Source organism: Camelus ferus, chromosome 9 (genome assembly GCF_009834535.1).
Source record: "Camelus ferus isolate YT-003-E chromosome 9, BCGSAC_Cfer_1.0, whole genome shotgun sequence".
Taxonomy (NCBI): domain Eukaryota; kingdom Metazoa; phylum Chordata; class Mammalia; order Artiodactyla; family Camelidae; genus Camelus; species Camelus ferus.
The window spans coordinates 64534970-64550529 of record NC_045704.1 but is presented as its reverse complement, the minus strand read 5'-3'; the positions used below and the strand labels follow the sequence as shown (position 1 = coordinate 64550529).

At 36.7% G+C, this 15560-nt stretch overlaps 2 protein-coding genes across 11 annotated transcripts in view; one reads left to right on the top strand and one right to left on the bottom strand.

Moving 5' to 3' along the window:
• The window catches only part of ZNF644 (zinc finger protein 644), a 98874-nt gene extending 90693 nt beyond the window's left edge, over positions 1 to 8181 (top strand). For 7 of the 10 annotated variants that reach the window (XM_032487049.1, XM_032487047.1, XM_032487050.1 and 4 more), the window contains 2 exons: positions 5629 to 5731; positions 6481 to 8181. In XM_032487049.1, the coding sequence (XP_032342940.1) occupies positions 5629 to 5731; positions 6481 to 6673 (296 nt within the window). In that variant the 3' untranslated portion in view covers positions 6674 to 8181. The remainder of the gene's footprint in view (positions 1 to 5628; positions 5732 to 6480) is intronic. The other 3 variants (XM_032487056.1, XM_032487054.1, XM_032487055.1) reach the window with 1 other exon arrangement.
• The window catches only part of LOC116666103 (tRNA (guanine-N(7)-)-methyltransferase-like), a 37571-nt gene continuing 29921 nt past the window's right edge, over positions 7911 to 15560 (bottom strand). Inside the window, exons 2-3 of the mRNA XM_032488202.1 lie at positions 9838 to 9943; positions 7911 to 8807 (exon numbers count right to left, since the gene is read on the bottom strand). Of these exons, the coding sequence (XP_032344093.1) occupies positions 8782 to 8807; positions 9838 to 9943 (132 nt within the window). The 3' untranslated portion in view covers positions 7911 to 8781. The remainder of the gene's footprint in view (positions 8808 to 9837; positions 9944 to 15560) is intronic.

Genomic DNA, 15560 nt, shown 5'->3' with positions numbered 1-15560 from the left:
TAGTGGGGCACGGGGAGCTTTTAGCTTCTGGCAAGCTGGAAAAGCTAGTCGCTTCAGCTTCTCTGTTTATAAAGATGTGCAGTAAAGTTTCATGTTTATGTTTAGCTTTCCCTTCACATTAAAAATACTTGCTCAGAGTATTCTTTTCCTAATCATCCCCTGAGCTTTGAAAAAGCAGAGGCCTCCCGAGTAGGCCCAGATTTAGATAAAAAGCTGCCTTTGCTTTAACTCTTTCGTGAACCAAGCTGCCCGTCTCCTCAAGACTAACATTGTTAAGCCATAAACTTCATCCTTAAAGCAAAAGAAATTTGCTTTTCAGATGTTTTGTATTTCGTCCTCTTCCAGGTAAAATGTTAAATCATACAATATCTAATTAACTTTGCCATGATTGCTCTGTGGTTCTGGGTTAGTTATTATCTTTAGTTATTGAGAATGGAAACTCTAAAAACGGATGAAAGTAACATAGGGCACTAAAAAATCCAATTTTAGAGTGAAAGTATCAAGGGAAAATGATGGTGAAAACATACTTCTAGGTTGCTGATCCTGCATGTGTTCAGTTCCTGTTGGAAGGGTAACATTGCTTTCGTAACAATAAACTACTTAAGCTGCTCTATCTGTGCAGCTGGGGAGTGATGACTGGCTTGGTTATGCAGTGCAGAGAGTTGGTGCTGGGAGTCAGGACCTCCTTTCCATTTTTAATGGGCTGTAGAGAGAGGGATTTAACAAATTTTCTCTTAATAGCTTTTTTAAAAATGGGCTAAGAGGTCAAGAGGGGGAACTGAGGGCAGCCTTTCTCGCTTAGAGTAGTTGTTACTCAGGACCAGAACTGGCTGCATAATTTACAGGGTCCAGTGCAAAATGAGAACATAGTGCCTTGTATTCAAAAATTAAGAACTTCAAGACTGCGGCAGCAGCGCATCAAACCAAATGTGGGACGCTGTGCAGCCACGCAGGTCACACACCCTGAAGTCGGCCTTGTAGGCACTTTCTGCAAAGAGAAAAGTGTACACTGAAGGAAAAAGAATTTAGCTTCTCAACAATGGTTTCCCCTACCCCACATCGCTGGTTTATACAAGCTAACGTGTTTCTCTTCACCCTCTTAGTTGGAGTTAAGGGAAAGAGAATGCTATTTGCACAGTCTTTTGTATGCTTGGGGCTTACGAACCTTGGAGGATTAATGGTAGACATCTAGAATTGTGTCTGTCCATCTCACACTTGTGTGCCCCTTGGCACATACGCGCCCTCTTCCCACCGCGCCACTGCGGTTACGCAATAGCCCTCCGTCGCCGGCTTGTGAAGGCTGGTGGGAATGGGGACTCGCCTGTTGGTGGCGTTTTTATTCCTGCTGCTTTCCTGAATGAGCCGACAGCTACTCTGCCACCTGCCTTGTGCCAGTTGGCTGGATGCAGGAGGGGTGTTCTTCCCTCTAGCAGGGCTGTACCGCGCCTCTTACCGCGGATGTACATAGCCTGGCCAGTGTGCCTAGAGGTGCCAACAGCTAGGAGCAGAACAGAGGAGACGGGGCTTTGGGCTAAGTGGGCAGGGAAGGATGGTTGCAAATGACAGTATTTCGGTGGTGACTGTTTTCAGTTGTGATGCTAGTCCCCCTTCTTTTAACCACAGAGGCTTCAGATGTTTTTCAGAAATAAATCTTCATTCTTTGAGGTCATGTGTGTAGTGAATTCAAAAGAAAATGAAATTCATCGGAACAAATGTTGTATATAGTGGGCAGAAAGGTAGATGTGGCAAAAGGAGTTATTTAATAATGTCAGAGCCCAAAGTAAATTATTTCTCTTCTGTGTGGAAGACTTAATAATGTCTCAGAAAACAGACTTGAGTTTGAGTCTGTTGTGTTACGTGTTGATTTGCTTTTCTCTGACCCAGTTTACTTCTTCAGTCACATACGGCGTTGCTGTCTTCACTGCCCTTGTTCTTGCTGCGTTTTGCAGCCTGGCAGTGTGGTGTTCTTTCTGAAGGCTCATAGGTCTCTTGTGTGTCTCTCTCATTCCTACTTGATCAAAACATCTGTTTTACTAAAGGTATATTAAAAAAAAAATTTATATGACCTTACAGCTCAATTCAGTATGTTCTTCTTGTAAGTAAAATATTGCTATCAGCAGCAATTTGGATCCTTTATAAATCAGATACGACGGAGTTTTGTGTGTGTGTGTGTGTGTGTGTGAGTGTTTTTAACAGTCTTCTGGTTAAAAGTGATCACTTTAAACACACTCTGCCACCCTAAGTAGGAACCTTAGGAAGGTAGGAGGAACTGAGCTTGTTCCTTTCCAAAGAAGCAGTTATGCTCAAGAAGACAATTAAGAATTTCTAAAACTAATCTAGTATTTTTTTAATAAATTTCAAATATAGAAACAATGTTAGATTGAAAATACTTTGGAAGGGAAAAAAGGTGGGTGTGTGTTTTGTTTTCTGACAGTAATATATAAGTGCAAATAAAATCCTATTATAAAGAAAGGCTTTGTATAAGGTTATCTATTTGGCAGATTATTCATATAAACAACTTCATTAAACCTTGGGCTATTTATCACAAATACTGATGAGTTCCATTATACTAAAACTGACTGTTAGTGATGTTGTTTTTAATACTCTGATGATTTCTGGTACAGTCCACAACAAAATTGCTTTTCCTTTTTAGATATAGTCTGTTAAATGAGAACATCTGTACAGTAGACATATTTGCACATCTTTTTCATTTAGTAGAACATTTTGTGTAAATCATCTTTTTCATGTAGATTACCATATAGATATCCCCTTTGTGTGCATATTAATAATATGTTAAACGTTCTTTTTTTTTTTTTTATAGATTTTTCTAAAATGTTTGGGCAGTATTGCGGGGGTGGTGGTTGGATGTTGATGTTAGAAAAACTATTCCTGCATTCATATTTTACTTTCTCAAGTAATAAGTGACATTTCAGGGGGTAAGAAATTTTAAAGTGATAATGGAGATACTAAGACACCGAGGTGTTTAGGTGTGATTACCAGAGGCCCCTGATTTTTAGTGTCTTTACTTAATGGACAGGTTTCCGAGGAGAACCGTACGTGTGGTTCTCTAAACTTACTTGGAACTCTGGGTCCTGCAGATTCTCAGTCACCTGCTGACAGAGTTGTCCTACTTTCCAATGTCCTAATACCTTCAAAGACCAATTACTACAAGAACTACGGCATTCTCATTTAAAATTTAGACCCGATCATCCATCCGAATAACAGCCTAAACCTGAGTTTCTAGTTTGTATACTATCAAAAGTCAGAAAAATTCTTTTTTCCCTCTGTTGAGGTCAAAAACATTTCTACACCAAGTAAACATTTCCAGCTCCATTTTTAAAGTATCACAGCATCCAGATGTAACTAAATAAACGCTTTGTAACTGATAAAACATTCTTTTGCTTACTTCCCTGTCACCCTCTGCCCTTCTCCCTCAGTTGGCTTTACATACCTAACATTAGCATTCTGAACAAATTTTTAAAGGATTGTTATAATGTATTTTATTTGCATCCTACAGTAATTTATTTACGTTTTAAAAGGAATTTGAATATAGTGTGGCAATTTTGACAACAAGCAAGCTTATCAAAGTAAGATTCTACCTGTAATCTCATGATATACCAAATGGTTGCTCAGTTCCAGTAACAGAGCCAGGGACTGTGTGTGGTTTACAGACAGGGAAAGAGAAACGGACGTCTAGTAGCACTTAGGCCTTTGAGTTCCCTGAGTTCTTTACTCTACTGTGTGAGTTGCTTTAAAATTCACTCAAATTCAAACTGCTCACCAGAGCAACCAGGAAAACGAAGGTGCTCATTACAGAGTACATGTTACCTCATTCTTCCTGCTGGTTATAAGAGCCTAGTTTCTACACGTAAGTTAGACTGGCAAGTGGAGAATTTAAGTGTGACTACTAGCAACATACTCATCTAAACAAATTAACGCGGAAGTGTTCCGCAGGAGCTGTAGTGTGTCGTACGTGGTGGTGGAATGAATTTCCACTCACATCCTGTGTAAATGTCAAAGGTTACATTGCTGGGTTTTTCTTTATTTTTCACTCCAGAAGGATTTGTTAAGTTCCTACTATGTGCCAGGCTCTTAAATGAAATAACTAATGAGAACTTTGTAAGATTTTTCTATTCCAGATTTTGATTGTTTAGCTTTGAAATAGCCGTTCTTTAATACTTGACTTCCTGTTGTTCTTAACTTATTAGATTCTTCTTCTGAGGATAAGCTTGAGAAAGACTTTGCGAGACCTAGATTTTAGTTTTGAAGAGACAGGTAACAGGAAGCAAAAAACAGTGGCTTGAATGAGATTTAGGCTTCTTGTGGTTTTTAATTTTCTATATGACATTTCTGTTAGCTTTGCCACTTGACTATTGTAAGGAACTATGTTTACTGGTTTTTTAATAGTAGCATCTATTCTTTTGGAATCTGGACTTTGAACAACTCATTTCACACAATCATTGAATAGTCAGTTCCTACTCTCTCTTACCTAGAATTTTCCCAGGGGATTTCATGTGACAGGTTAACAGAAGAAAAGCCATTTGGATAACTCTTCTGTTACATTTGTTTCCCTCCCCCTTGGAACTCTAGAGAGAAATTCTTACCATCTCTTCCTGCTAGTTGACCAGCAGCACCCTGGAGTACTATCATCCCTTTGTCCAAAGGAATGGTATAGTTGTATTCAAAGGACAAAATGTTATGTCCTGTCTATTCCTACCTATAAAATTTTTTTTTCTTTATTAAATCAGATTTTCTGTAATAAGTGATTGAAGGGAAAAGTCAAGTAACAGAAGAATTTGAAGAACAGTTAGCATTACAATTTTGATCAAACATAAAAATATTTTCCCTCTTTTAATCATGTTTTTAAAATAAACTATAGGGAAAAATGTAAAATGAAAAAAGTAAAGAATAGTTAGCATTTAAATTCTGGTCCATTTATAAACCTATCTGAGATAATCTGGATTTATACTTGTTTTCTAGTAAAGTAGAACATAAACTTGTATATACACTACAGGTTGAGTTAAAAAATGAAAGTTGAGCTTTCTTTGCTCTTTCAAATGTAGGGCCACATAATTTTAAGAACTATTTATTGTTACAGAGTTCAGAGTGAATTGCTATGAAGTTGATTCTTTATTGAACTTTTTATTACTTTGTTGATGTTCCTTTACTAAATTTTCAAAGCATGTAAGATCTGATTAATGGAGTAGTAATCAAATGCAAACTTAATGATCTTACATTGAGGTTATAGTTTTCCTGGAAATAAGGAAGATTTAACGATTTGTTAAAATATTGTATATATGATCATAAGAGAAAAGATTACCGTTGCTCTAGTAATTGACCAATTTAGTAATTTCAAGTTATTCAGTTACTCTTTCTCAGCTCTAGTTTGGTACCGTGTAGCAGTATATGAAAAAGCAGTAGAAGAAGAGCATATGCTGACAATGTTACTGCTCTTAGAGGACCAGCTACGAGTTAGTGCATGCTTCAGAGACTGCAAATGGATGCAGACTTTTTCTAACTTGATGTGGATGGTCTGAACCTCCCTAGAAATATACATGTGTATGTATATCTTAAATATACGTAAGAATATGTAAAGGAAATATTAAGTCTTTTTCTTCCCTTTTTCAGCCTTAGATTGTAAGCAGAAGAAATCAAGGTCAAGATCCGGAAGCAAGAAGAAAATGCTGTCATTACCTCATGGTGCTGACGAGGTTTACATTCTCCGATGCAGGTACGTGCCGATATTGCCAAATCTGCTCAGTTTCTTCATATTTTGCTTTGAGACATCCTAGCTGTTTTATTTGGGATTTTTAATTTGTGGCAGAAGGTGCGCTCTCAGCAATCAAGTTATAAACAAATTCTTGGAGAAGGGCTTAAAATCTTACATGGTTCATAATATGCTGTACGTCAACAACTAATAAATCAAATTTTTATATTAGCTAAGTGCCTCTATGATACTGTGATTTATAAAAATGACTTTTTTGTTGTTTTATTTATATGCTTTGTTAGGTTTAATTTGGTGTTTTTTTTAACTGTCTTGAGTTCCTGCGTATTGGGAACGTATTTTCTCCCCACTGATAGTTCTGAGCAGAGCTGTGCAGACTCCCTCGCACCTCCTCCTGCGCTCACCCTCATGTGGTGGAAGGAGTTCTGAGCAGGAGAGGGGTCTTAACAAAAAGAACAGTGCATTTTGGAATTAGAGTTGTTTTATGTATATTAAGATGTATAGGTGTTAAGACCTTTTAATTAATTTTAACCGAATAATAATGTTCCCATCTCTGCAGATATTACTGGAGGTATTATGAATTGGCAGTTTTGATATTGTATTAAATGATTTTGATTTTATAGGTATTTAGAAACTCACCAAGTACTGTCTCCAATACAAAGTTGACTCCTTAGGCTTATGGATTTTATGTGAGTTGAGTTTAAAATAAAGGGAATTGGTCATGTTAAGAGAACTGTTATCAACTTCTTCTATAGGTTTTGTGGCCTAGTCTTTCGTGGACCATTGTCTGTTCAGGAAGACTGGATTAAGCACTTACAACGACACATTGTAAACGCTAATCTTCCACGGACTGGAGCTGGCATGGTGGAGGTCACGTCACTACTCAAAAAGCCTGCCTCCATTACAGAAACTTCATTTTCTCTTCTAATGGCAGAAGCAGCTTCATAGAACAAGGAAACCTTTTAAATAGCAAATTTGAATTGGATGTACATTTGAAATTCTTTGTCTTTTTTTTTAAAGCCACGTTAAATTATCCGTTTATAAATACTAAAGCAGGAAAACGGGGAAAAGTGAATCACAGTGACATCGGAGCAAACTGAGTACTTCAAACAGTAAGTAGTCTATATATTTTATATAGGGTGGAAGATACGTTTTTAAGGTTTACTAAGTTTCGTCAGTTAACTGTTCACTCAACGCAAGATCAGTACGTGTAAGCAGTCATTGATAAACTGTTGCACATGGATACTTAAGGACAAATTTATTGGAAAATTATGTTTTCTGCAGTGTTACCAGAATCAAGGTTCTGTTTATTCCCCACAAGACTTGCAGTGAAAAATAAGATATTATATTTTGTTTGTATATATTTAGTGTTTTGTATAATACCAGGAACCGCTAACTAAATTTACTCAACTTAGGGCATTAAATATCATGTACTTCATAGTTTGAGACTGTTCACTCAGATAGGGCAGAGTACTATTCTATCTAGATGTGTAAGTGTTTTTTTAAAATCACACGGAATGGTTTTTTTTATACTAAAAAGTGGAGGGAGATTTGTTTAAACAAGTATTTCTAAAAGAAATATGTACATAGTCCTGGAAATTATTTGTGGAAAGGAAATACTCTTTGCTCCAGTTGCATTTCTCAGACGATAAAGCGGTGCATCCATGCTACCTCCTACTTTGTCAGCAAAGATGCTGTTTCCCCTTGACATTTTTGTATCACAATAGATTTAAAAAATCTAATGTTCTTTATTGCAAGACATCCTTTTGTTAACAGATTTGTTTCTTTCTAATGTTTTACCTGAAATCTGACATGCTTACAGGACAGGTTTGCCGCTTCCTTTATTTAACATTGTAGAAATGTAATTAATAAACAGTGCTCACTACACAGTTTAGCATAGGCTTCCTCATTTATATTCTCTTCCAAATTTGATCAGTTAGCAGAATTTAATCCACCAATTGAAATATTTCTACATATGATGAGAATGTTTACAATTTAAATTTTAGAACTTGTTTTGGATGTGATTATATGTACGAAAATCGTGTAACACTATGCTCATTGCTAAGAACGACATAATGGAATTACTGAAATAAATGTGCTGTGAGGAATGGAAAATATGGTGCAGATGTCTTGGTCATGATAAATTGTGATTCTTCTTTTAAACTTTCCAGAAACAAATGAGTTATTTTAATCTGAAATCAGATTCCTTTACAAATAACAGTTTTTGTATGCAAGCACCATTTTATTTTATTTCATGTAGTATGGCTAATACTATAGTTGAAACAAGGATATGCATTGATACTTTTCTTCGTATGTAAATAAAGTTAAAGCAGTTAAAATAAGGAGTATTTTGGTAGAGCATATACATACCTCACTGCCAGTGAAATTGCTTTCCGATGGTCTATCTCCTTGCCAGAAAAATCTCTAAATAAAAAAGGACTTAAAGAAAATGACAATGTCTATAGTGTGGAGCATCTTTTATTTTTATCACTGGTGGAAACAGTCCACTTGAGGTTGTATTTCATTTGATTTGTGTTGTTTACACTTAGCAGGTTACTTTATTCACATACCTTGTTCGTGAAATTAGGAAATTGGACCAGATGGCTCATTCCCAACCAAGAATATCCTGATCCCTGGGGTACTAGGCAAGGGAAAGGCACTTGCGAGTTAGTTTCATTTTTCCAAAGGCCGAACAGAACTGTGTATTTCTCTGTAAGGATGAGTCTAACTAAAACATCAAATTTCTTTACTTTTTGACTGAAAATGTACCAAGTGTGTGTATACTAGTAGTCTCTTACTGAGCAAGTTTTGTTGATACAGTCTGTACACAAATAGAATATTTATTTTAAATTGGAAGTCATACTACTGCATAGCAGGTTGAGTTCAGAAATTAAAATAACTAAATACAGCATTTCTGGCGAGAGGACCAGCGATCACAGATGCTCTGTGCACTTCTCTCGCTCTGTGCCTTCACTAAGCCGGCTGCCACGATGCGGGAGCGCGAGCAGGCGGGGCGTTCGAGCACAGGCCTCACACACACGCCGAGGTGACACTTCTTACATTAGAAACAGTATTTCTCTTTCTAGATATAAAAAGAATGAAATCATCAAAGTACAGTAATTCAAGTTAGAGACAGAAAGCTAGAGGAATTCCTGAAAAATAAATTAAACAGAGAACATGTTTCATAATAAAGATATTTGAGTTGCAAAATTTTTTAAATTCTTCTGGGGGGCGAAGTTTGTCTTTTATTTAGCAACTAGAAAGTTCATGATATATTTTCTTTTGGCTTCCACTGGAAGAAAATTATAAGATATTTTTATATGATTAGATTTTCATGTCAAAACATAGGCTAATTCAGTATTGTTGATTTTTCTTTTTTTCAAATCTTGTTAAAAGTATTGATTTATTTAACAGCATCAAGACAAAAAAGTTAACTTCTCCAAAAGTAGTATTTTCCCCTGTGCTTCTTTAGAACTTGGTAGAACCATGGCATAGCTAGTATCTCTGTTTTGGATTTCACATACTTAATTATGGGTTAGGGAGGTGATAGTTTTCCAGTACTAATTTAATTAGACAAACTTTTTAAAAGGACATACATGTAACCTCTCAGGGACTGCACAGTTAAAACATACTGGTCCAGCATGGGGAGATTAGAGCTCAGTGGTAGAGCATGTGCTTAGCATGCACGAGGTCCTGGGTTCCATCCCCAGTACTTGCATTAAAATAATTTAATAAATAAAAACCTAACCCCCCCCCCCCTAAATAAAGAAATGTGATTGAAAAAAAAAATACTGATCCAAAATATGAGCTTTGATTTTTTTTTCTTCACTAAGAAATTATAGTATTAAAATGTTTATCTAAATAAAAAATAGCTGTAATGCGTTGGAAAACGAAGTGTAATATATGCTCATTTTAGAAATATTAAGAAAATGAGAAAGTGAAGAATGGGGGAATCACTTGTATAATCACTCAAAGACATTTACTTTTAACAGCTTGTTACATTTCTTCCTATTATCTTACTGTTCCAATATAGTAATGAGTGTAATGTATGATAATATATCCCATTTTCCCATTTATTTTCAACTCAAGTGCTGCCCATCGTATAGACTAACCTTGACACACTGGATCTTGAGCACTTTCCATCACCAGCAGCCGGTTCTCTGATTCTCCAGACCAGCTGGGTGTCCAGCAGTTCAATTCAGTCCAGACATCAGCTACCTGGAATTAGCATCAGGCTCCATGGGTTGAAGGACTCAGCCCCACAAGACTGCCCACACTTCAGACGCCAGTCACAAGGATCAGGGCGCCCGTACTTGTGACCAGCTGGCGATAAACGAGGGGTCCTACAACCCCATCTTGGTTTCATAATTTGCTAGAATAGCTTACAGAACTCAGAAAAATACTTGACTTTACCAGTTTATTATAAAGAATGTTACTCAGTTACAACCAAATGCGAGAGGAGCACAGGGCAAGGTATGCCGGGAACAGGGTGGCTGGGGTCTCCATGCTCTTTCTGGGTGCACCATCCTCCCAGTACCTTGATATGTTCACCAGCCCAGAAGCTCATCCCTTAGGGTGGTGTTACGGGAGCTTGTTATGTAAGCATGACTGATTCAACAATTGGCCGTTGGTGATTAACTCAGCCTCCTGCTCCTTTCTCTTCGCTGGAGGTATAGGGGGCGGGTGGGGTGGAGGGAGGGACTGAAAGCACCAACCCTCTAGCCATGCCCTGGACTGTCTGGTGACGCACTCCTGTTCTGGAGCTCTCCACAGCTCCCCAGCCGCCAGTCATCTCAGTATACAGAAGGTACTCTCATCACTCTGGAGGCTTCGAGGGTTTTAGGAGATGTGTACCAGGAACCAGGGACAAAGGCCAAATATTTATTTTTTATTATATCACTCTGGATTTAAGACCTCTATGTGATGAAAACTAGTCAGCATTAGTGATGTTTCAAATCATGGACGATATTCAGCATTCACCTGGTATAGAAGGTAGCTGTCAAATTTATTTCAATAATGAGAACTTTTGACACATCATCTAGTAAAACATACTCATATGTATTTTTATGATGTGTCTAAAATGACCTCAGCTCTGATTTTGTAATTGGCCGGTGGTGTAATAGCAAGTGTAAGTGTTCTTACTACACGTGGTAGTCTTTTCAAGAGCTCTTTGGCTACTTTATTTTTATTCCAAAAGTGTGTGTGTGTATCAGTACACATTAATCTGCGAGTTCCATAGCACTTGCCAGATTCTCAGATTGGGCTGTGACCCCCCACCAGAAAAAACATAAAGAACAACTACATTCAAAGTATTACGTGTTGCCGTATCAACTCTCAAGTGGTTTATGTTTTTTATTATAATTCTAGACAAATTCTGATTAAAACTTACCCCCAAAAATCTTCTGGCATAGGTCTTTTTGTTTGCTTTTATGTGGTAGCAAAAAGAGATACTGTGAATTGTTTTGCATCTTCTGAACAAGCTGGTAGAAAAAGATTATTATTTGTTTTTAAAAACTGGTATTTGATTTCTTAAAGATATAAACCCAAAGAGTTAGTTCTTTCTTAAGCTACTAAGGTCAACCTCTAGAATTTTATTTTTCTATTGATGAGTTTGGCAGATTTCAGCAGATACTTTAAGTAAGGAGCTTTTAGATAATGCTTATTCCCATTTACAACTTAAAACTTTAAAAGTACTTTAAACTTTATAAGGTCAATATATTGTTTCTGTTTTCAGAATCTCAGTACCATGACTTAAGACCTGAGGTACATAAATATCTCCTATAATAAATTAAACTCTGAATAAATATGTAGAACCTTTGAAATCTCTTGACTATTTCAATACTTCATGTAACTTAGTAATATTTTTACTTAAAGATCACAAGTCAAAATTGATTACTCAACTGTACATTTTATACTGAATTTGGAAAGCTGAACTGTTAGTTTAAAAGGCCAGATTTTCTTAAATATTATAAATACTGCCAATTTTTTAAGTCTGCACAAACTGCCCGTTGCCAAATTAGCTTTTGAGATAAAGTGCATAGGCATGTCACCACTTAAAGAAACATTTTTATTACTACGAGAACAAGATGTGGAACACTGCCACCCCCAGGAGCCTCCCGTGTTCTCCACCCCAGCTGCGTTCGCTCCCTCTCATTACCATTATTTTGACTTTTCTAATAATCCTTTGCTGTTTTTTTAATAATTTGATCTCCTATGAATGCATTTAATTTAGTTTTGCCTGTTTTTGTGTTTTATAGAAATAGAGTTTATACCACATGTATTTTTTTGTGACTTGTTGCTTTTGGTTACTGTTATCTTTGAATTTCATCTGTTTTTTGCTGTAGCTATAGTTTCATTGTTATTGTATATCATCATCTCTCTCTATGACACTATCTAATTATTCACCATAATTGTTGATAAACATTTGGGTTGTTTTTATTTGGTTTTGTTTTTGGCTTTCGAGAGCCGTGAAGCTATGAACATTCTTGTCTGTCTCCATTTAAACATCCAAAAATTTCTCTACTCCAAGGAGTAGAATGTTTTGGCCATAGTGTATATGCTTCTTAGACGAGGCCAGGCTGTCTTCCGAGATGGCTGCACATTGCTGCTCCCGCATCGCCTTTGCAAGAGTTCTCGTTCTTTCGTGTCTTCACTAATGCTGCTGTCAGGCTTTTAAATTTTTGCCATTAGGTGAGTGTTAATGGAATTTCATTGTGAATCTAATCTACATTTTCCTGATTACTGTGAGATTGATTATCCTTTCTTATGTTTGTTTGTTGGCCACATAGATTTCCTCTTTTGAGAAATACCTTGACGGATTGCCCATTTTTTTCTATTGGAGTATCTGTCTTGTTTCACATCAACTGTTAGGAATTCCGCTGATTCCTAGCTTATGTGTTGTAAGATACCTTCTAAATTGTCACTTTACATTTCCACTTGCTTTATAGTGACTGTTAAACAGTTCTTAATGTAATTAAATTCATCCTTTTGACTTCCTCCAGTGTACTTGTTTGTCTGAAGATGCCTGTATTCACTTAATTCTTGAAGGATAGTTTCACTGGGTATGGAATTCTGTCTAGGTTGGCAGTTACTTTCCCCTGCATATTGAAGTTACTCTCCACCATCTTCTGGCTCCTCCTTGCAAGTTCAACTGCTCATAAATGAAGCTGTCCTGTATTTTCCGGCTGCTTTCAAGATACTTACCTTTATCTCTGGCTTTCTAAAGTTTTGTATGAAATGTCTTGATGGGAATGTCTTTTTTATTATTGCCAAGTTTGGGGTCTCTGCTGGGCTTCTGGAAGTTTCCGAGTCCTGTCTGTCAGCTCTTTTCTATTTTTTCTGCATCACTTTCTCCCTCCCTGTTCCTTTGGGATTCCAATTGTATGTACGTTAAACTCTTCTCATGGCGTCCTCTAGGTTTGTTACCTTCTCTTCTCTGTTCTCGGTTTCTCTGTCTCTTGGTGTTACATTCTGGATTTCTTTTGACCTACCTTATAGTTTCCTGATTTTTCTCGGTTAATATTAAATCTTACCCACTGAGGTCTTAAATCTGGTTGTGATAATTTTTCAGATCTAGAATTTCTGTTGGTTCTTTTCAGGTACGCTTCTTATTGTTTCTGGGGTCCTACTTGGCTTTTATTTCTTTGAATATGGTCTGCATAGTTACTTTTATATTCTGCCTCTGATAATTCCAGAATCTAAAATAATTGTGGATCTGAGTTTATTGATAGTTGGTTTTTCTGTTTCTTGTCCATGGTGTCTTGTTTTCTTGTGTGCCTGTATGTTTAACAATATGCTGAACATTACATTTGGAAACTATTATAGAACTCTGTTGAGGCCTAGGATAATAGTATCTCCCCCTGTACGATTTTCATTCACTTCTGTCAGGTGCCTAGGGGCGCTCCAGACTAGAACACCTTAATCTAAGTTCAGAGCTTGCATTTTCCTGGCCTACCCAGGTGACCCAAAGTCAGGTTATAAGACCTGTGTCATGGGAAGGCCCATATACCTCTGGTCCACCTTTTACCCTGTGAATGTAGTTCTGTTCTCCTAGCCCACGGAGGCCATCGCGTGTGTGACTTAGTTTCATGACTATCTCTTCCAGATAGAATGTATCCTCAGGACAAAGATAAAGGTTTCATCATTGGGTGGCCCTCTTACAGAGTTTAACTTGGTAATTCTTAACTAGCTCGTTACTTCTTTGATGCTTATACGATGTCTTTGTTTTTATTAATCCAGTTTTTTTAGTTCACCCCAGTGAGAATTTATCCAGATTATTTAGTCTCCCATTATCATAATCAAAACTCTATATAAATTTCTGAGAGCAGGGATTTTGTATGTTTTATTCACTTCTGTTTTCCTAGGAGTGTTCTGGTATATAGTATGCATCAAGTCAGTATTCACTGAAAGATTAAGTGAATAAGCTACTATTTTAAAGGAAATTTAAATTCTTTATGGACAACATTTCCCTTTTTTTCTTCTTAAGAATAAAATTTGGCTATTCGTAAGCATTTTTCTCTTCCAAATGTATTTTAGAATTTGTTTGTCAAATTCCACATGAACCCTGAGATTTTACTTAGAACTGCACTGAATTTAGAAAGTAATTTGCAGAAATGGGAAAATATGATTCTTCCTTTTTAAGAACATGGTATGTTTTTCCATTTATCTGCATCTTTTATGTCTTACAGGAAGTCTTAACATTTCTTTATAAAGAATTGGACATTTAAAATTTTACTTCTGTATATTTGTTTTTGTTGCTATTGTGAATAGCAGTTTTCTTATTGAATATTGCTGGTATCAAGAGAAACTTGGTTCTCTCTGTGGAAGTCTCATTCATACCTCCTCACATGGCTGAACTCTCTTATATATGTCTAGTATTTTCCAGTCAGTTCTCTTGAAATACTTAAGTAGCCAATCATAATATCTATTTCACTGAGGAATGTTTTCCTGTGTATCTGTTAGTGATCCTGGCCTTCAGTTTTCTTTTGCTCTGTCTGTCTGGACTTGGTATCCAGGTTGTGCTAGCCTCATACAATGAGCTGAGACGTTTGTATCTGCCTGTCCTCTGGAAGAGGTTTCGTAACATGGAGAATGTTGCTTTCCTAAAGGTTGTATAGTACTTGTTTGTTTTGACTGCTTTCACAGTCATAAGGTAGGTTTTTCCTGCTTTCAGCCAGTTTTAGTCATGCTTTCCTAAAGGAGTATTCATTTCTTTTAAATTTTCTAAAAATGTGGGATTTGTACATAGTATATTTTCTTACAGGTTATTTAATTTCCGTGTCTGTCATTGTTTATTCACGTTAACTGATGTTTACTTCTAGTTTATCTTTTTTCCTTAATTAAACTTCCTGAAGGTTTTATCTCTGTTTGTTAGTCTTTTCAGGAACTTGCTTCTTGATATTTTATTCATCAGTTCTGCTTTCCACAACTTCAGGCTTATTTTCAGTCTTTCTGGTTTTTTAATAAGAATGTGTAAGGCTACGTGTTTTTCTTTGTGTATCAGTCCTGTGGATGTAGATACATAGAGCTGTCATCATTCTTGTTTGTTTATTCCCTTACATTTCAACTTTGATACCTTTGGGGAATTTCTGGAATTTTCCATGTGGTCTGAGATTTATAGTTACTTGTTGATAGTGTCTCATATGTTTGAAAACGGTGCATAATCTCTGGGTTTGGGGGCAGAAGTGTTGACATATCATAGTTTTTATGATGATTCAGCCTTTTAGGGTGGATGTTACAAGTCCTGGATCTTCATGTCTAACTGTTTCTTTTACGTTTTTCACCCCCTTGCCTTCTGCACTGTGCCCTGGGAGAATTCCTTGGCCCCGTCTTCCCA